Source organism: Bombina bombina, chromosome 1 (genome assembly GCF_027579735.1).
Source record: "Bombina bombina isolate aBomBom1 chromosome 1, aBomBom1.pri, whole genome shotgun sequence".
Taxonomy (NCBI): Eukaryota; Metazoa; Chordata; class Amphibia; order Anura; family Bombinatoridae; genus Bombina; species Bombina bombina.
In genome coordinates, this window is record NC_069499.1 from 1173810236 (window position 1) to 1173831731 (window position 21496).

Consider the following 21496-nt stretch of genomic DNA (forward strand, 5'->3'; position numbering starts at 1 on the left):
ATTTGCAAAACATATAAAAATATACACAAATATTATGCGGTGTACAGATACATGAGACAAAGGCCATATTGTAGATACTGATGAGGCTACATAATATTGATAAAGGCAAATTAAAGGATATCATTCAAAAACAGAGGGATATAATATATCCTAACTACGTGAGCAATGAAATAACCAATTGAGTGCCAAGTGTACTATAATGTCCACATAAGTGGCAAATGCCCGTATTTAGGTATCATACAATTGAATCGGCAGAACCCAGTATAGACTGCATTGTTATGTCCATACGATTGTATGTTTAAAGAGGTCCTGTTAAAGGTTAAACCCATAGTTATAACAATGGCAATATTAGTTTTAAAGACATAGGAGGCTGTACACATATGTCTAATATAGATGACTAAACTAGATAAAGCAAGGGGGGGGGCAGTGTGGAAACTCCTAACAGAATGAGATACTCCATTTGAAAGGGGTATCTATAAATAACAGTGCCAATCCAGGTGGACATGCAATCCCTGGGGAGCCATGGTACCTAGGTTGAAAATGTACCTTGACTCACGTTGTAATAACAATTTGGCTCTGTGCCCCCCACTGGGGAGCGGGGGCGGACATGATCAATAATAATATATTTTAGGTCAGAGACATTGTGTTTAGCCATAGCAAAATGCCTGGATACAGGCTGATCAGAGGTTCCTCTGTCAATTGCCATCCTTATGGCTGACCTGTGGTTCATCATTCTAGTTCGGAGGTCATCCACTGTTTTTCCAACATAAAACAAACCGCATACACAGTGTAAAAGATACACTATGTACTTGTTTGTACAAGTCCGGTTTTTGATGGTAAATCTCTTATTCATATAGGGATGACTGAATTCACTACCAGTAGTGAGGCCCCCACAGGTGACTTCGATCTTCGATAGCTTATTCTAGGTGGTAATGTCCCATAGAGGGGAAGTTCTTTATCAGTAGATATTACTGGCCAATTTCTTTGCAAACTTTCTGTAAATACTAGTTTGTCGATATCAAAAGTAGTTGAGAATGTCATCCTGTTGTCATCCTCATTTGCTTCTCTTGGAGTTAATAGATCCTCCTGTTCAATCTTAAGAATATCCATTTTTCTTGCTCTCATGTTATCTTTATCATATCCCCTATGGACGAATTTCAATTCCATTTCTTGTACCTGTTGTTCCCTTAGAGTGGCATCAGTATTATTTCTGGCTGCTCTTTTGAATTGCGATGTTGGAAGGGCACGTTTGAATGCCGGGGGATGGCAGCTGTGAGCACTGTTATTTATAGATACCCCTTTAAATTGGAGTATCTCATTCTGTTAGCAGTTTTCACACTGCCCCCCCTTGCTTTATCTATATTAGACATATGTGTACAGCCTCCTATGTCTTTAAAACTAATATTTCCATTGTTATAACTATGGGTTTAACCTTTAACAGGACCTCTTTAAACATATAATCGTATGGACATAACAATGCAGTCTATACTGGGTTCTGTTGATTCAATTTTATGATAGCGTAATACGGGCATTTGCCACTTATGTGGACATTATAGTACACTTGGCACTCAATTGGTTATTTCTCTGCTCACATACGCCTAGATTTAGAGTTTTGCGTTAGAAGGGGTGCGTTAGCTACGCGTGTATTTCCCCCCCCGCACCTTTTAAACAACGCTGGTATTTAGAGTTCTCAGAAGGGCTGCGTTAGGCTCCAAAAAGGGAGCGTAGAGCATATTTACCGCCACTGCAACTCTCAATATCAGCGTTGCTTACGGACGCGGCCAGCTTCAAAAACGTGCTCATGCACGATTCCCCAATAGGAAACAATGGGGCAGTTTGAGCTGGAAAAAAACCTAACACCTGCAAAAAAGCAGCGTTCAGCTCCTAACACAGCCCCATTGTTTCCTATGGGGAAACACTTCCTAAGTCTGCACCTAACACTCTAAAATGTACCCTGAGTCTAAACACCCCTAACCTTACACTTATTAACCCCTAATCTGCCGCCCCCGCTATCGCTGACCCCTGCATATTATTTGTAACCATTAATTTGCCGCTCCGTACACCGCCGCAACCTACATTATAGATATGTACCCCTAATCTGCTGCCCCTAACACCGCCGACCCCTATATTATATTTATTACCCCCTAATCTGCCCCCCCAACGTCGCCACTACCTACCTACACTTATTAACCCCTAATCTGCCGACCGGACCTCACCACTACTATAATAAATCTATTAACCCCTAATCCGCATCACTCCCGACTCAAAAACCCTATAAAATTTTTTATTAACCCCTAATCTGCCGACACCTAACTTCAAGTATTAACCCCTAACCTGCCGAACGGACCTCGCCGCTACTCTAATAAATGTATTAACCCCTAAAGCTAAGTCTAACCCTAACCCTAACACTCCCCTAAGTTAAATATAATTTTTATCTAACAAAATAAATTAACTCTTATTAAATAAATTATTCCTATTTAAAGCTAAATACTTACCTGTTAAATAAATCCTAATATAGCTACAATATAACGAATAATTATATTGTAGCTATTTTAGGATTAATATTTATTTTACAGGCAACTTTCTATTTATTGTAACTAGGTACAATAGCTATTAAATAGTTAATAACTATTTAATAGCTACTTAGTTAAAATAATTACAAAATTACCTGTAAAATAAATCCTAACCTAAGTTACAATTAAACCTAACGCTACACTTCATCCAGGCGGCATCTTCTATCTTCTTCCATCCGGCGCGGAGCGGGACCATCTTGAAGCAGCCGTCGCGGATCCATCCTCTTCTTCCAGCGACTTCCGACGAATGAAGGTTCCTTTAAGTGATGTCATCCAAGATGGCGTCCCTCGAATTCCAATTAGTTGATAGGATTCTATTAGCCAATCGGAATTGAGGTAGGAAAAATCTGATTGGCTGATTGAATCAGCCAATCAGATTCAAGTTCAATCCGATTGGCTGATCCAATCAGCCAATAAGATTGAGCTCACATTCTATTGGCTGAACGGAACAGCCAATAGAATGCAAGCTCAATCTGATTGGCTGATTGGATCAGCCAATCGGATTGCACTTGAATCTGATTGGCTGATTCAATCAGCCAATCAGATTTTTCTTACCTTAATTCCGATTGGCTGATAGAATCCTATCAGCCAATCGGAATTCGAGGGATGCCATCTTGGATGACGTCACTTAAAGGAACCTTCATTCGTCGGGAGTCGCCGGAAGAAGAGGATGGATCCGCATCGGCTGCTTCAAGATGGTCCCGCTCCGCGCCGGATGGAAGAAGATAGAAGATGCCGCCTGGATGAAGATGTCTACGGGTCCAGATGCCCTCTTCTTGCCGGATAGGATGAAGACTTCGGACCCTCTTCTGGACCTCTTCTTGCCGGATAGGATGAAGACTTCGGACCCTCTTCTGGATGGATTGGTGATACCCGGCGTGGTGAAGATAAGGTAGGAAGATCTTCATGGGCTTAGTGTTAGGTTTTTTAAGGGGGGTTTGGGTTAGATTAGGGGTATGGGGGTGGTGGGTTGTAATGTTGGGGGGGGGTATTGTATGTTTATTTAAATGCAAAAGAGCTGTTTTCTTTGGGGCATGCCCCCCAAAAGGCCCTTTTAAGGGCTGGTAAGGTAAAAGAACTGTTTATTTTTTATTTTAGAATAGGGTAGGGCATTTTTTTATTTTGGGTGGATTTGTTATTTTTTAGGGGGCTTAGAGTAGGTGTAATTAGTTTAAAATTCATGTAATCTTTTTTTATTTTTTGTAATTTAGTGTTTGTTTTGTTTTGTAATTTAGTGTTTGTTTTTTTTTTGTAATTTAGTTTAGTTGATTTAATTGTAGATAATTGTAGGTAGTTTATTTAATTAATTTATTGATAGTGTAGCGTTAGGTTTAATTGTAACTTAGGTTAGGATTTATTTTACAGGTAATTTTGTAATTATTTTAACTAGGTAGCTATTAAATAGTTATTAACTATTTAATAGCTCTTGTACCTAGTTAAAATAAATACAAAGTTGCCTGTAAAATAAATATTAATCCTAAAATAGCTACAATATAATTATTCGTTATATTGTAGCTATATTAGGATTTATTTTACAGGTAAGTATTTAGCTTTAAATAGGAATAATTTATTCAATAAGAGTTAATTTATTTAGTTAGATAAAAATTATATTTAACTTAGGGGGGTGTTAGTGTTAGGGTTAGAATTAGCTTTAGGGGTTAATACATTTATTAGAGTAGCGGCGAGGTCCGGTCGGCAGATTAGGGGTTAATACTTGAAGTTAGGTGTCAGCGATGTTAGGGAGGGCAGATTAGGGGTTAATAAAATTTATTATAGGGTTTTTGAGTCGGGAGTGAGGCGGATTAGGGGTTAATACATTTATTATAGTAGCGGTGAGGTCCGGTCGGCAGATTAGGGGTTAATAAGTGTAGGTAGGTAGTGGCGACGTTGAGGGGGGCAGATTAGGTGGTAATAAATATTATGTAGGGGTCGGCGATGTTAGGGGCAGCAGATTAGGGGTACATAGGGATAATGTAGGTTGCGGCGGTGTGCGGTCGGCAGATTAGGGGTTAAAAAAATGTAATAGAGTGGCGGCGATGTGGGGGGGGCCTCGGTTTAGGGGTACATAGGTAGTTTATGGGTGTTAGTGTACTTTAGAGCACAGTAGTTAAGAGCTTTATGAACCGGCATTAGCCCATAAAGCTCTTAACTCCTGACTTTTTTCTGCGTCTGGAGTCTTGTCGTTAGAGTTCTAACGCTCACTTCAGCCAAGACTCTAAATACCAGCGTTAGAAAGATCCCATTGAAAATATAGGACATGCAATTGACGTAAGGGGATCTGCGGTATGGAAAAGTCGCGGCTGGAAAGTGAGCGATAGACCCTTACCTACAAGACTCTAAATACCAGCGCTAGGCCAAAACCAGCGTTAGGACCCCCTAACGCTGGTTTTGACGGCTAACGCAGAACTCTAAATCTAGGCGATAGTTAGGATATATTATATCCCTCTGTTTTTGAATGATAACCTTTAATTTGCCTTTATCAATATTATGTAGCCTCATCAGTATCTGCAATATGTCCTTTGTCTCTTGTATCTATACCCCGCATAACATGTGTATATTTTGCTATGTTTTGCAAATACTGCCTGCACGCCATTTGTTTTTAACATATGTTTTTAATTGTGCACAGGTATGCCTATGGCGTCCGGTTGCCATGGCAACCTATGACGTAGGTGTGTACCACACGGTTGCTGGACTTCCGGAACACCTGCCGACAGAACCACCGATGGGAGTTGGGTTCTAATAAATGGGGTAAGTTAACCACTATTCTGTAAATATTGTCTGAGGACGGGGGCAACCCCGAAATGTCACTTTCACCTTCATTAAACAGATGTTGTTTTCAAGACCCGGTGAGTGCTTTTTACTTTTGGATACATATATATATATATATATATATATATATATATATACTGTATATACAGTATATATACATTTTTAAACCATTCCTAGTCAAACACCTTGATCCCTTTTAAACCCTTTTTAAACATTTATTTAAGTAACAGACTTATATTACACACACTATATATATATATATATATATATATATATATATATATATATATATATATATAAATATATATATATATAATATTTTATTTTAATAGGTTTCACATTTGTTTTGTTAAACCTCAAGTCATGCTAACGTTCCTATATGAGCCATGTTTAGCGTGGCTGCAAAATCTATTGAAAGTATAAGGCAACGTAAAGGGCCATGCTAAATATTCTCTGATAATACTTCTTTACTATGGACTTGTAATCCAGGCCTCTGTCGTTAATACCACTGAAGCTGGATATTGTTAACCTTCTGATTCTCTGGTTGGGGGCAGGTTAAGTCTCTTTCAAGAGGCATAGCTTTGAAATGTTTCAGACTCTTGGGCCCTGAATGAAATGTCTGATGATTATCAATTAGGTTTCAGGGTAAGGCCTACCCGAGGAAGGTTTCTTTTGTCAAATGTTCCAAAGAATATTTTAAAAGCTCAGGCTTTTCTTCAATCGCTTCTAGATTTAGAATCCATAGGTGTGATAGTTCTTGTTACTCTGTTGGAACAGGGAAAGGGTTTTATTCAAATCTCTTTATTGTTCCCAAGAAGGAGGGAACTTTCGGACCAGGTTTGGATCTTAAAACTCCTGATATCCTCTAGAGATAGGGTTTCAGCCATGTTTGTCTCGCCACCTTTTTAGGGGCGAGATTTTCCAATGTAAAGCAAGTAGTGTATGTTTAGTTACAGATATTGATCTCTAGATCACATTACAAGGTACATGTTATAATAAACATTTTGCACATCCTTGATCCTTAGACTTAGAACTTAAGTCCTAATGTAATAATGAAAACCACTGAAAGTTCCACTTTTAGGGTCAATTTATAATAGGAAGGGTTCGAATCTCAGTTCTAAATTTTTTTGGGGGGTACCTAGGTAAGTATAGTGTGCATGCAGAATATTTCAGGTTTGAGGCTTTTTGCAATTTTGTAACATGTGCAAAATGTTTACATATGTACTCATACCTTGTAATGTGATCTAGAGATCGTTCTTTGTTCCAAGGAGCAAGCACCATCCTGAGCTGAGCTATTGAGGCTTCCATAAACATCTGTATAACCAAAATTGCTGTGGGCTATGACACAAAGATGGTTGCCATGGTTAAAGCAAGTACAATAAAAATAAATAACTGGTGGTTTTGCAAAAAATAAGAAAAATTTAAAATAGTCAAGGAACCTATGTTGGGCCACTTGAGATGGATTGAACCTATATTCACTTGCACCATGAGTCATATAATCAATCCCAAGGTGTGATACTACATGAAACCCCTTTCTGTTTGGCTTTTGGGTGCCAGCATCTTGCTGCCAGGTATAAGGATGAGATTCTTTGTTATATCGATGTTCACAGCTGAACACTGATGACTGATGAGGAAACTCTTTGTAGGCTTTTTATGTGCATCTGATGACATAGCAAGTTATTTATGTTAATGCTTCTTTATTCCACTTACAATGTAAACAGAATTTAATCACAATGATTTGCAAAGCAAAATACAATCACATTGAACACAAACTGACTAGGAAGTAAAAAGTAATAAACAGTACAATCACAAATGGCCCTCTCAGCAAATGAGGCATAGATGAACTGCAGAGCTCTGAATTGCAAAGCTCTTGCAGGGAAGGAATGGCAGACATTGATTCTCTAAAAATGTATTATTAGATAGTGCAGTTGCTCTCTACAAAGCGGCGGCATTTCATCACTTTCAGGTAAGTCTCCACTTTGTGCATGTCTTTCTTAAAACAAGAAAGGAGCCCATAGTTCTTCACAAGTGAGTCCTCGTTGCGGAGATTTACATCAAATTTGTCATATGTCAGTCTGAGTAAAGAAGATCCACGGAAATTTCCATCTTCTAGCTCCTAAAAAAAGAAAAATAGAAAATGTATATGTGAGTTTCCATTGTTTAAAGTGCTGCAGTGCTTGTAGATTAAAAGCCCATTAACTGGAGTTAAATTACAATATTATTGATAGATTTGGAGACTTCATTCGATAGCTTTGGTAGCTTTGCAGGTTTGAATATGAATACTGATGTATATATATCTCTTTTTATAAAGTGTCACTGAATTTCCATTATCCATGTAAAAAAACAAACAAAGCTAACCATTAGGAAATGTACCACTTTAAGAATAAATAGTGTGCTAAATTCTGGATAGCATGTATTTCTTGATGAAACTCAAATTGTTAATATCAACTTATTAATTATCAGTTAATCTTTTCTAGCAATCATATTTAAACTGTTTGGGAGTTAATGACTTACCTTAGAAGATACTGGACTGCTACTATACTGCACATTTTACAAGGCAGCTGTGAAAAAAGTCCTACAATTTTGGGTATTAACATTTATAGACCTAAGGTTGGTTTTCATGCAAACCACAATGTTTATATCATGCTCATTAAAATATACCACATAAAACAGAACCTCTGAAAGTGGGTATGGGGTCTTAGAAACTGTGTGTGGGGGGGAGGGGGCTATTAGGTTAGATACATTTTAAGCATATACATTATTTTAAACTCACTCTCATTAGGGATTGGATTCCCTCCTCCAGATCCCTTAGTCTTTCATAGACTTTGTCTGAACTTCCGAACACCAAATTGTTGGTGAACACCCTGTTGAGAACTTGCACTGGGTTCAGCCAGGATTGAATTAGTGTTAGTGAGAAGCGCAGAAGTTCCATATCCTGTGATAAATAATGACAAGGGAGTATTTACTGCCTGGAGTCATCACTCTGTTATAATGCATTGTTTTTCTTAAATATTACAGGAAAATTACATGGATATGAATAAGAAATTACTAAATGTTAATAATAAAATAGTACTTTTGCAGGTTAGAGACAAAATATAAATGATTTATATTATGTTGTAGCACATGCATGTGAATGACACCTAAAATAAAAGATGACACCCTAAAATGATTTTAATGCTGGGGTTGACACTTGTAGGAGCCAACAAGAACATTAAAGGACCAGTCAACACATTAGATTTGTATAATCAACAAATGCAAGATAACAAGACAATGCAATAGCACTTAGTTTGAACTTCAAATGAGCAGTAGATTTTTTTATAACAAATTTCAAAGTTATGTATATTTCCACTCCCCTTGTACCATGTGATAGCAATCAGCCAATCACAAATGCATATACGTATAGTCTGTGAATTCTTGCACATGCTCAGTAGGATCTGGTGACTCAAAAATTGTAAATATAAAAGTCTGTGCACATTTTTTTTAATGGAAGTAAATTGGAAAGTTGTTTAAAATTACATACTGTATCTGAATCATGAAAATTTAATTTAACCTGAGTGTCCCTTTAAGGAGCCATATAATACTATTATTATTATTTAAAACGAAAGTTAGGAGTCAGAAGTAAAAAACTAGTAGCTCTGGACCCCTATCTCCTATCAGGTTTCCATAATTTGCCAAGCCGTATTTAATATGTTACAAGTATTTAATACTTTACTAAGAGTTTGTTTTTCACTTTAACATTTTTCCGTAATGTGGGCTCCGGGATGAATTGAAATCAACACTAAGGTCGCAAGCTGACCACTTTCAGTTTATTTTAAGATATCTGTTTGCCTTATGGATAATATATAGAAAAAGAAGCTCAGACACACAGTGTTTAGTCCAACAAATTTATAAATTATTGAACGGATGAAAAAATTAAAAAAAATCATAAAGGTTTAAGCTTCAGAGTAGGTCACAGAGATACTTACAAAGCTAGAATAATGAGGGATTTATATTCAAATGAAGTTCAGTAAAAGATTTTTGGATAAGGTCCTAATATATGTTTTCCTTAAAACGTGCATGTTACAAAAGGAAGAACACCATAGGAGAACTGGCTTCTAAAACGGATTGAAAAGCATTGCAATCCAAACAGATAATAGGTGAAACCATGAACAGTACTCTAAGCTTCTTATAAAACAATAATAATTAAAAGCTTCAAATCATATGTGTTTGTTTTGTCTCATAGAAATACACTATTGGTATACTCACGGACTTCTGGTGAGTGTTGTCTTTGTCAGTTGGAGCAGGGATAGTTTCTGAATAACAGAACACTGCATGGGAGTTTTTATTTGAATGTCTCTGATTTTCTGGGATATAAGTGCGCTCCTGGAAATAATAACAATTTACATGTTCACACTAAATAATTCCATGTCGACACAATTAGTTATCATTACTTCTGTTTTAAGCACTTTATCTCTATTTTGAGTAAAGTACAATAATGGGGATGAAAATAAATGAATACTTACATAATCTCTATATGTGTCAGCAGCCAACATGTGGAGGTGTTGTGCTCGGAGCACAGCATTGGTGAAGAGATTGGACAGAGGCAATGAAGGGAAAGCATCAGCTTCTGGAGGATTATTCCTCAGGGACATTATAACCAACAGTCCAAGAGAGAAGCACACCCCTGTATACATAGAGCATGTTGTGATGTCTGAGTTATACTTGTCTTAGTTTATTGCACCAGATGTCATAATGTTATCTAATAGCATTCTGCGCCATGTAAAAGTAAGTATATTTATCTCAAGATTTCTACTTTATTATAGTGTTTACATACACATAGCAAAAATAATTTTCAGTATAACTGGCTGCCAGTTTATCGGTGCCTTCATGCTGCATTTTAATATATATTAATATACTGCAAACTTGTGTTTTCTAAATTTACCTTTTTACAATTTGTTGACGGAGCACTAGCAGTTCTCTCAGATAAAGCAATATGTTTTCCTTTATACTTTAACAGTCTGCAGAATATTTATTTCTCTTCTCTCCAGAAGCATAGCACTTTATCATGGATGCCAAATACACTGTGTCATTTGATTCATTGTTTCTCTTAGTGTACAAGAAAAAATATATAGGTTTTCTGCTCAGAGACAACTTACTGGTTACTATTTGTCTAACATAGGTGGGCCAACTATTATAAATAGCCTACTATCTAAATGATTTCATAGTTACGGTTACCCTTATTCTGATAGTGAAGATTACTTGAGCTGATCTCTCTGCTCTGTGAATGCATAAATGATGTCATCAATATAACAGTTCTATATTTCTAATTCGATCACATTAGTCTGTGCTTTTATTTGCTATACTCTTTTAGCCTCTTTACTCTTAAGTTTGTATACTAAAATAGAAAATATCACATTTTGGCAAAGTTACAGTAGAGGTAGGTTCAGTATGTGCTTGGTTGTAAAAATTCTGTCTTGTAGACACAGCTTTTGTAAGTACAAAAACTCCTGTTGTTTGGAAGACAGACAGGGGTGCTAGTCAGCTGTGATTTACCAGCATCACAGGTATATTTAATGGTTAGTTCAAAAAGTACCTAGAATAAAATTAGAAATAAATGTTGTTATGGCTGGAACATAATATAGGTATTCTCTTTATGTGTAAACAGTCTAACTCTCTTGAAAGAGTACAACATTGGGTAGGTTATCTTTATTTGTTAGTGAGAACACAAGAAATAAACTAACAAAGTAAGTGTGATTGTTTTCAAGGTACAAAAGTGATAGCTACATTATAATGTAGCATACAAATATTTTATCCCAAGAGTCCCCTGCAATCCATCAGAAGATCTGTGCTGACGCATTGTGTGGCAACTTGCACAATTTTTTTCTAAACTGATGTAAAAGAGCCATTGCTTGAATTATTAAAACTGCTCAGGTTAATAAACAACATAAAAGAAAAATCTAGTTACTTAAATGAAAACCTTTATGAAATTCATCCAAAGCAAAAGATAAACATGATGGCTAATTTATTAATTATAATGACTCTCTCAAATATTTGGTTATGTATTTTTTTTCTAAACCAGTAACATCAATCTATGGTGTATGCAATTAACAATTTCAAATGGTTTTGAGCATTTTGTTATAATTAATCTTTCTTAACATCTTAACACCTATTTATACATACAAGTTTCATAATTTAAAAATCTGACAAGCTATTTTTTAAAAAAAAAACTATTTAATATGAACTTAGTGTACACATAAAAGCACAGAAGAAAAATTCAAACACCAAGATACCTGCTTGAAACAGGATAAAATGTTTTCAATAAGTCATGGCTGTTGAATTTGAAAAGTCATAAAATCCAGTAAAAAGCTACTCATAAATGTTTCATGATGGATCACATGAATTGTTTTATTGACACTATGCAAGGTAAATAGGATATTATTGTTCTACTAATGCATTTGAAAACCTTATGGGCGTATCACAAGATTTTCAAATGTATTAGAATAGCTTTGAATTTGAAAAGCCAGTAATACCGTGGAAGACAATTTGCATGAGATGTGTGATGGAATTGAATTGATCCTAGTTTTGTAAACATATAAAAATAATATACATATAAAAAGGTCTATTCAACTTTGTGTTTAAATTTCATTGTAAATAAATTTTTAAATCCTGAATTGTACTCTAGAAAAACAGAGCATTAGATTAGAAAAATATTACTAAAAAAAGAGAAGGAAAACATAATGTACTAGGGATAAAAGTATAACAATAGCATTATACTTTCCAAGTTCAAATGAAAATAGCCAAAATTATTACTCTGTTTCAAACACCTACTTTAAATATGATTGCTGTTGGCACTTGGCCGTATGTAGCACAATTTGTAAATTTCACAGGCACATATGATCTAAAACTCTTTACATGCAATGCTAGTATCAGAGTAAAATTATCAACCTATGAGCTACATACATATAACCAAAATGTTGTTCTTGGAAATTTACACACACACATAATGTGATATGCAAATGAATGTACGGTATAAAATATATAATTTTTTAATATTGAAAAGTATGGACATGGTTTAATTTATTAGCAACAGCTTTAGTTTATGTGTTATGCTAAATAGTGTATTATGCTAATAACTATATATAATGCTGTTGTGTCTTTAAATGTGCTATCTATTTGTAGTATAGAATCATGTTCTAAAGTTGAAATAATCCTCATCACAACCTATAATTTGCCTACAAATGTATTTTATATTTGATTCTACAAATTTTGTTGCATACATTGTTTTGGTTGTAATTAATTTCTAAAGTGTCTGTTTTAGCTTTATTAAATACATTTACACAATTCTGTTGTGTTGCTCCATCCCCTGCTCTTCAACTTCAAATCATTCATATCAAGGCCATGGAGTCATTCTCTGTAGGTTTTGTTTTAGCAGCCATTTCTGAAAATTTTTATATATGTCCTTTTGGAGATGGAAATCTGGTTTCCAGAATTGCATTGTATTCTACGTGAATTATTACTAGTCAGCTATACAATGGCACAGATACATGCTGAATAATGTTTAACATGTTGAATAACTGTATTTCCTTTTTAGAAACCAGGAAAGTAAATACTGTTACCAAAAGTTCAAACACCAGATGTGAAGCCGTCATCTGTTGGTTGAGAGTCAACCTATCTGATTTTTGTAAGAATAAATACATTTTGAGTGATACCTTATACTGACTTTTCACAGAGGCCTAGGTAACCTTCATTTTTAATGTAACAGTTGGTAGTGTGAACTGAAATCTTCATTAAAGTCTTCAAGTTGCAAAACATTACAATTGGAAGGGCTACTAGCTATCTGCTTCATAAAACTGCTAATTGTTCTCTGTGAATTAAAAATATACAAATATGAAGAAAAGAAAGAAGTCTGGCTGCAATAAAAAAAAATATATACATAAGTTAAAAATGTAAAAAAAAAAACACTTCTTTAGAGACACATACAAATATCCAGTATATGTTCAATTTGTTCAAGCAAACTCATGATCTTACCTGAGGCAGCATTTAACCTAAAGGCAGTACTAAGATCATAAGCTTTTAAGCACAAGTATTTGTAGAATCTGCTTTCATAAGGTGGGTCTTGACCAACAATTGGTTGCTGTTACATAGTATTTGAAGTTTATATGGGGAACACACAATAAAAGGTTCTAGCCATGTGTCGGCATTAACATTATAATCTAGACATGTTCATTGTAGTACATGTGAAAATAATGTAAATTAACATTATGTCCTGGCATGTACCATTCAAGATATTAATGTAATCTACTGCAATGCTATCTAGTTTGTTGTTAAGAAGTCAGATCATCTATAGTCTACTATCTATAGTAACATCTTCAATTCCTAGGTTACTCAGAGCAAAACATATAACTCTGTACTTCCCTCTATGTGGATGTTAAGCATTATATAATTAGCAATAAAAAAATACATACCAGGAATCATATTCACTGAAACTTTTTACCGGTGCGTTAGATGTCGGAGGTCTGTGGCTTGGTTGAAGTATGGAAGAGGCTCAGTTTGTGCCATTTTATATACATGAATTCATTACTAGGAATGAGGATCATTTTCCAGTTACTACGGATGCATGGACACAACTTATACATATATGAAAACTTTGCCGTGTGATGGGCATCAATATGTATAAAGAGTTTTGACATTTATCATCTCCATAACATGGAAACATGTTAGTTTATACCCTCATCTGGCCTCTGATATTTGTTATGAAAAGGATACACTGGATCAGTTACTGACTCACATTTTACTAGTTATTTGTATAGAATTATAGGATTTAAAAATAGAACATCCCCAAATGCTGCAAATGAGAATATATGTTGGTGCTTCTAAGAAAAACAGTACGCCACTATCACAGATTTATCCTTAGGAACAAATGCGCAATATTTTCACTATATTATTATGAACTCTTAAATAATGGAGCTTGTGGTCCTTGTCTATTTTAGTATGGTTTCTGTGACACATATGTTAAGTATAATGCAGTGAATGTTCAAGGGACATGCAATGTACCCCTTTTTGTTACTGTAGTACCCCAAACTTCAAAGGTGCCAATTTGCAAGGTGGTGCCTAGTTTACTTGGCCAGAAGGGAATTCTGTATGTATATAAAGGCAGAAGAAGGGAATAAAAAATGGTAAGAATGGGTAGTAGAAGATGAGCCCCCTACCAGTACCCTTTAACATTGATATATAGCTTTAAAATAAACTTTTAAAAGTGTAGAACCACGCCTGGTATAATGTGATGCTCATATGGTAAAATAAGATGTGTTAGCACTTTGATAAAGTACAGTATATAGCACAAAACAATGATACCTATTCTATGTGTGTATGAAATATTGATATGATCAACTATTGATATGATCAAATATTATAATTCCATTGGTGTAAAAACTGTTTGCTGAGCTGTGGTATTTATTGACCCCTCTGGAGCTAAGATTATTATTATTTATTATACTTTATTTAAAGTGCCAACATAATCCGCAGTGCTGTCCATGAGTACTATTCATTTAGATAAGACAGTGATATAAAACTTGTAAGAGACAAGACAAAATTTTACATACACATACAGGAGGAATTGAGTGCCCTATTCCTGTGGGAACTTACAATCTAGAAGGGTAGGAGGTTGAGAAACAGGAGGTGAGGACTGCAAGAGTGAGCAAGATGTTAATACAGAGTTAGATGAGGGAACTATTAGGTGAGTGGAATTAATTTATTACTGAGTTGGGTGGTAGGCTTCTCTGAACAAAAAAGTCTTCAGGGAGCATTTAAATAAAGAAAGATTAGGGGAAAGCCTGACAGCACGAGGTAGAGTGTTTCAGAAGGTAGGTTCTGCACGACAGAAGTCCTGTAGTCTAGAATGGGAAGAGGTGATGGTCGAAGATGCAAGGAGCAGGTCATTGTTGGATCTTAGTGGATGGGCTGGAGTATACTAGTTGACTAGAGAGTATAGGTAGCGGGGAGCGGCATTGGTGAGAGCTTTGTATGTAAGGGTGAGGATTTTGAATTTAATTATGCTGTGAATGGGGAGCCAATGAAGGAACTTGCAGAGAGGTGCAGCAGATACAGAGTGACGGGAAAGGTGGATTAGCCTTGCAGAGGCATTTAGGATGGAATGAAGAGGGAAGAGGTGGGAGAGAGGGAGGCCAATAAGTAGGTTATTGCAGTAGTCAAGTCGGGAAATAACAAGGGAGTGGAGTATTTTCTTTGTAGTAATAACACTAAGAAAAGTGTGAATCTTGGAAATATTGCGTAGGTGGTTGCGGCAGGATGAGGAAAGCGATTGGATGTGGGGTATGAAGGATAGATTTGAGTTAAGTGTAACTCCAAGGCAGTGAACTTGGGGCGATGAGGAGATGGTGATGTCGTTGACAGGGATAGAAAAGTCAGAAGTCGGCGTAGAGCTAGAAGGGGGATTAGGAGGAGCTCAGTCTTGGACATGTTAATCTTTAGGTGGTGAGAGGCCATCCAGGAAGAAATACCAGATAAGCAGTTGCTGACATGAGAAAAGACAGAGGGAGAGCAGGGGTGGAGAGGTAGATCTGGGTGTCATCAGCATAGGGGTGATATTTGAAGTCATAACTGTTGATAAGTTTACCCAGTGAAGAAGTATAAATGGAGAAGAGTAGAGGACCCAGAACTGATCCTTGAGGTACTCCAACAGACAGAGGCATTGGAGAGGAGGAGTCACCAGCAAATGACACAGAAAAAGACCTGTGAGAAAGATAAGAGTGCATCCAAGAAAGAGCAGTGTCACAGAGGCCAAAAGAGCTAAGGGTCTGTAGGAGGAGGGGGTGGTCAACTGTGCCAAAGGCAGCTGAGAGGTCAAGTAAGATAAATATAGAGTAGTGACCATTGCTTTTAGCAGAAAGAAGATCATTAGTAAACTTGGTAAGGGCAGTCTCAGTTGAGTGTTTGGGGCGGAATCCAGATTGCAGGGGGTCAAGCAAAGAGTTGGTGGACAGGAAATGGGTTAGGTGGTTGTAAACTATTTTTTCGAGGAGTTTTGATGTTAGTCGAAGCAGTGATGTGGGGCGGTAGCTTTCAGGAGAATTAAGGTCAAGGGAGGGTTTTTTGAGTATGGGAGTGACCTTTGCATATTTGAAAGAAGATGGGAATGAACCGGTAGAGAGAGATAGGTTGAAGATGTGAGTAGGAGCAGGAGTGAGGGTGAAAGACAGGGAGAGTATTAGTTGGGAAGGGATAGGGTCGAGCGGGCAGGTAGTGAGACGTGAGGAAGATAGTAATGAAGAAACTTCATTCTTAGTGGCTGGATGGAAGATGTGGAGGGTGGCGGAGGGAGTAACTGGACCTGGAGTTGGAAGATTGCAGGTTGGTGTTGGGATATTGCTTCGTATAGTATGTGTTTTGTTTAGAAAGTAGTCAGCCAGGTCTTGAGCACTAAAGACAGACGGAGGGGGTGGAGTAGGTGGATAGAGAGTTAAAGGTAGAGAAGAGTCATTTAGGGTTTGTGGAAAGAGTAGATATGAGAGAAGAGAAGTAGGTTTGCTTGGCTAAGTGAAGGGCAGAAGTATATGAATGAAGAATAAACTTATGGTGAATGAAATCAGGTTGTTCTGAGTGAGTTTTCCTCCAGACATGCTCAGCAGTACGGGAGTATTTTTGCAAATAGCGTGTTTGCTGAGAGTGCTATGGCTGTAACTGATGGCGTGATGTTTTACGCAGTTGGGGAGGAGCAAGTTTTTCTAGTGCAGAGGAGAGTGTTTTGTTATAGTGGGCTGTAGCGAGATCAGGGCAGGTTATAGTGGAAGTGTGAGAGAGATCTTGAATGATTTTTGAAAATTGGAGCGGATCCACAACGTGTAGATTTCTGGAGGTGTGGGAACGGGATGGAGAAGTGGGTTTAGCTGTTGCATTAATATTATAGGTGACCAGGTGATGGTCTGAAATGGGAAAAGGGTGACACGTTAGGACAGAAATAGAGCAGAGGTAGGAAAATACCAGATCTATGGATTGTCCATCATGGTGAGTAGGGAATAGGGTGGATTGTGAGAAGCTAAAGGAGGAATTGAGTGAAAGACGTTTAGAGGCAGCAGGGGCATATGGGTTGTCAATGGGAATGTTGAAGTCCCCAAGAATTAGCATTGGTATATTTGTAGTGAGAAAGTGAGGAAGCCAGGGGGCAAAGTTGTCAAGGAACTGGGAGGTTGGTCCAGGAGGGCGATAGATGACTGCCACTCAGAGGGAGGGGGGGGGGGAGGCGGATACAGTGGACTTTAAAGGAGGAGAAGGAGACAGATGAGATTGGAGGTAGGTACTGATACGTGCAGGAGGGGGAGAGTAGGAAATTAATTTAGCCAAGGATGCCAATAATGCCAATAATTCATTATACAATTTGTTTTTTAATATTGTAAGTTATTCCCTTTTGTATTTAATATACCTCAGTTCAATTTAAAGAGGCAAAAGCAGAATTGAATTCACAAGACTGGAAGCATTCCTGGGACAAATTCTACTCATTTAGAATAATTAGTTTGATTACTTTTCCTTAACCCCTTGAGTGCTAACGACGACTCTGAGCCGTCGCAGAGTTTCCCACTCTGGTGCTAACGATGGCTCAGAGTTGTCGCTAGCACTCTCCCGCCTTGAGGGAGATCTGAGGGCTCCCACCCACTCCTACCCCGGCGATCGAGCCTGCATACGTTATGCGTGGTGACATCACGCGCAATGACGTGATGACGTCACCGTGTAACTTTATTAAAAAAAGACAATGGACAATATAGGGAAAGGGGGCATGCTGCTTAGAAGCCTGTATCTTAGGCATCTAAGCAGCTACAGACCCCCAAGACCCACCGTTGGAAAGGTAATCGCCTATCATTTCTAATGGTATAAGTCTTAGGGATCTGAAAAGAAAAAAAAAGTTAAAAAAATTATATTTGAAAAAATTTAAAATTAAAAAACCCCTCAAATGTGCTTAGCACCCAGGTGGGAAAGTGCTTAGCACTCAAAGGGTTAATTAGTGTTTAACAGCCAGAATATGTTAATAAAAAGTAGTAAACACTTGATCATAATTCACTCAACTGCCCTTCTGATACTTATTGGATAGGTTATCACTGGCTTTTCCTTTTCAAACCCACTCCAATCCATTCAACAGCCCCATAAAAACCCAGTTGTCTAATGGTTTTCAAATGCAATCAACCAACATAAACAAACTTCACTATCAAAGCTCTTTTTTCCCACCAAGGTAATCTGCAATTTCACTATTTGGATTACTAGGAATCTTCAGTCCATATATCCTTTATATTTATATTGCTAACTTGCATGTCTCTCTTCCAATGTTGTATGCTTTTTTATATGTTATTACTTTATTAGATAACACAGCCAGATACACATGGCAAATTGTGCACCTCTTAGTGTTGATCCAAAATCAGAGAGAAAAAAAAAAAAGAAAAAACATAATTTATGTAAGAACTTACCTGATAAATTCATTTATTTCATATTAGCAAGAGTCCATGAGCTAGTGATGTATGGGATATACATTCCTACCAGGAGGGGCAAAGTTTCCCAAACCTCAAAATGCCTATAAATACACCCCTCACCACACCCACAATTCAGTTTAACGAATAGCCAAGAAGTGGGGTGATAAGAAAGGAGCGAAAGCATTAAAAATAAGGAATTGGAAAAATTGTGCTTTATACTAAAAAATCATAACCACCACAAAAAAGGGTGGGCCTCATGGACTCTTGCTAATATGAAAGAAATGAATTTATCAGGTAAGTTGTTACATAAATTATGTTTTCTTTCATGTAATTAGCAAGAGTCCATGAGCTAGTGACGTATGGGATAGCAGATACCCAAGATGTGGAACTTCCATGCAAGAGTCACTAGAGAGGGAGGGATAAAATGAAGATAGCCAATTCCGCTGAGAAAATAATCCACAACCCAAATCAAAAACGTTTTAATCTCATAATGGAAAAAAACTGAAATTATAAGCAGAAGAATCAAACTGAAACAGCTGCCTGAAGTACCTTTCTACCAAAAACTGCTTCAGAAGAAGAAAAAACATAAAAATGGTAGAATTTAGTAAAAGTATGCAAAGAAGACCAAGTTGCTGCTTTGCAAATTTGATCAACAGAAGCTTCATTCCTAAAAGCCCAGGAAGTAGAAACTGACCTAGTAGAATGAGCCGTAATCCTTTGAGGCGGGGATTTACCCGACTCTACATAAGCATGATGAATTAAGGACTTTAACCAAGATGCCAAGGAAATAGCAGAAGCCTTCTGACCTTTCCTGGAACCAGAAAAGATAACAAATAGACTAGAAGTCTTTCTAAAACCTTTAGTAGCTTCAACATAATATTTCAATGCTCTTAATACATTCAAAGAATGTAAAGATTTCGCCATAGAATTCTTAGGATTAGGACACAATGAAGGGACAACAATCTCTCTACTAATGTTGTTAGAATTCACAACCTTAGGTAAAAATTTAAATGAAGTCCGCAATACCGCCTTATCCTGATGAAAAATCAGAAAAGGAGATTCACAAGAAAGAGCAGATAACTCAGAAACTCTTCAGCAGAAGAGATGGCCAAAAGGAACAAAACTTTCCAAGAAAGTAATTTAATATCCAGAGAATGCATAGGCTCAAACAGAGGAGCCTGTAAAGCCCTCAAAACCAAATTAAGACTCCAAGGAGGAGAGATTGACTTAATGACAGGCTTGATGCAAACCAAAGCCTGTACAAAACCACAAATATCAGGATGATTAGCAATCTTTCTGTGAAAAAGAACAGAAAGAGCAGAGATTTGACCTTTCAAAGAGCTTGCAGACAAACCCTTATCCAAACCATCCTGAAGAAACTGCAAAATTCTAGGAATTCTAAAAGAATGCCAAGAGAATTTATGAGAAGAACACCAAGAAATGAAAGTCTTCCAGACTAGGTAATAAATCTTTCTAGACACAGATTTACGAGCCTGCAACATAGTATTAATCACTGAGTCAGAGAAACCTCTATGACTAAGAATCAGGCGTTCAATCTCCATACCTTCAAATTTAATGATTTGAGATCCTGATGGAAAAATGGGCCTTGAGATAGAAGGTCTGGTCTTAACGGAAGTGTCCAAGGTTGGCAACTTGCCATCCGAACGAGATCCGCATACCAAAACCTGTGAGGCCATGCTGGAGCCACCAGCAATACAAACGAACGTTCCATTAGAATTTTGGAAATCACTTTTGGAAGAAGAACTAGAGGCGGAAAGATATAAGCAGGTTGATAATTCCAAGGAAGCGACAAGGCGTCCACTGCTTCCGCCTGAGGATCCCTGGATCTGGACAGATAACTGGGAAGTTTCTTGTTTAGATGAGAGGCCATCAGATCTATTTCTGGAAGTCCCCAGATTTGAACAATCTGAAGAAAAACCTCTGGGTGAAGAGACCATTCGCCCGGATGTAACGTCTGGGGACTGAGATAATCCGCTTCCCAATTGTCTACACCTGGGATGTGAACCACAGAGATTAGACAGGAGCTGGCTTCCGCCCATACAAGTATCCAAGATACTTCTTTCATAGCTTGAGGACTGTGAGTCCCACCTTGATGATTGACATATGCCACGGTTGTGACATTGTCTGTCTGAAAACAAATAAACAATTCTCTCTTCAGAAGAGGCCAGAACTGAAGAGCTCTGAAAATCGCACGGATTTCCAAAATGTTGATTGGTAATTTTGCCTCCTGAAATTCCCAAACCCCCTGCGCTGTCAGAGATCCCCATACAGCTCCCCAACCTGAAAGACTCGCATCTGTTGAGATCACAGTCCAGGTTGGACGAACAAAAGAGGCCCCTTGAATTAAACGATGGTGATTCAACCACCAAGTCAGAGAAGATCGAACATTGGGATTTAAGGATATTAATTGTGATATCTTTGTATAATCCCTGCACCACTGGTTCAGCATACAAAGCTGGAGAGGTCTCATGTGAAAGCGAGCAAAGGGGATCGCATCTGATGCAGCAGTCATGAGACCTAGAATTTCCATGCACAAAGCTACCGAAGGGAATGATTGAGACTGAAGGATTCGACAAGCTGAAACCAACTTCAGACATCTCTTTTCTGTTAGAGACAAAGTTATGGACACTGAATCTATTTGAAAACCCAAAAAGGTTACCTTTGTCTGAGGAATCAAGG

General features: G+C 37.3%; 1 protein-coding gene across 1 annotated transcript; it reads right to left on the reverse strand.

The window, feature by feature from the left end:
- Positions 1–7257: 7257 nt before the first annotated feature.
- Positions 7258–10015, reverse strand: LOC128641755 (somatotropin-like). The gene is made up of 4 exons (XM_053694280.1): positions 9845–10015; positions 9588–9704; positions 8116–8277; positions 7258–7458 (listed from the first exon to the last, which is right to left on the reverse strand). The coding sequence occupies exons 1-4, from the start codon at positions 10013–10015 to the stop codon at positions 7258–7260; spliced, it is 651 nt and encodes a 216-aa protein (XP_053550255.1).
- Positions 10016–21496: the final 11481 nt, after the last annotated feature.

Excerpts from the sequence above, each read along its gene's own strand:
- LOC128641755 (XM_053694280.1), bottom strand. The coding sequence starts at position 10,015 with ATGTATACAGGGGTGTGCTTCTCTCTTGGACTGTTGGTTATAATGTCC. Across the intron at positions 8,278-9,587 it reads ACAACACTCACCAGAAGTCC|GATATGGAACTTCTGCGCTT; the intron begins GTGAGTATACCA and ends TATTTATCACAG. Across the intron at positions 7,459-8,115 it reads GAATCCAATCCCTAATGAGA|GAGCTAGAAGATGGAAATTT; the intron begins GTGAGTTTAAAA and ends TTCTTTTTTTAG.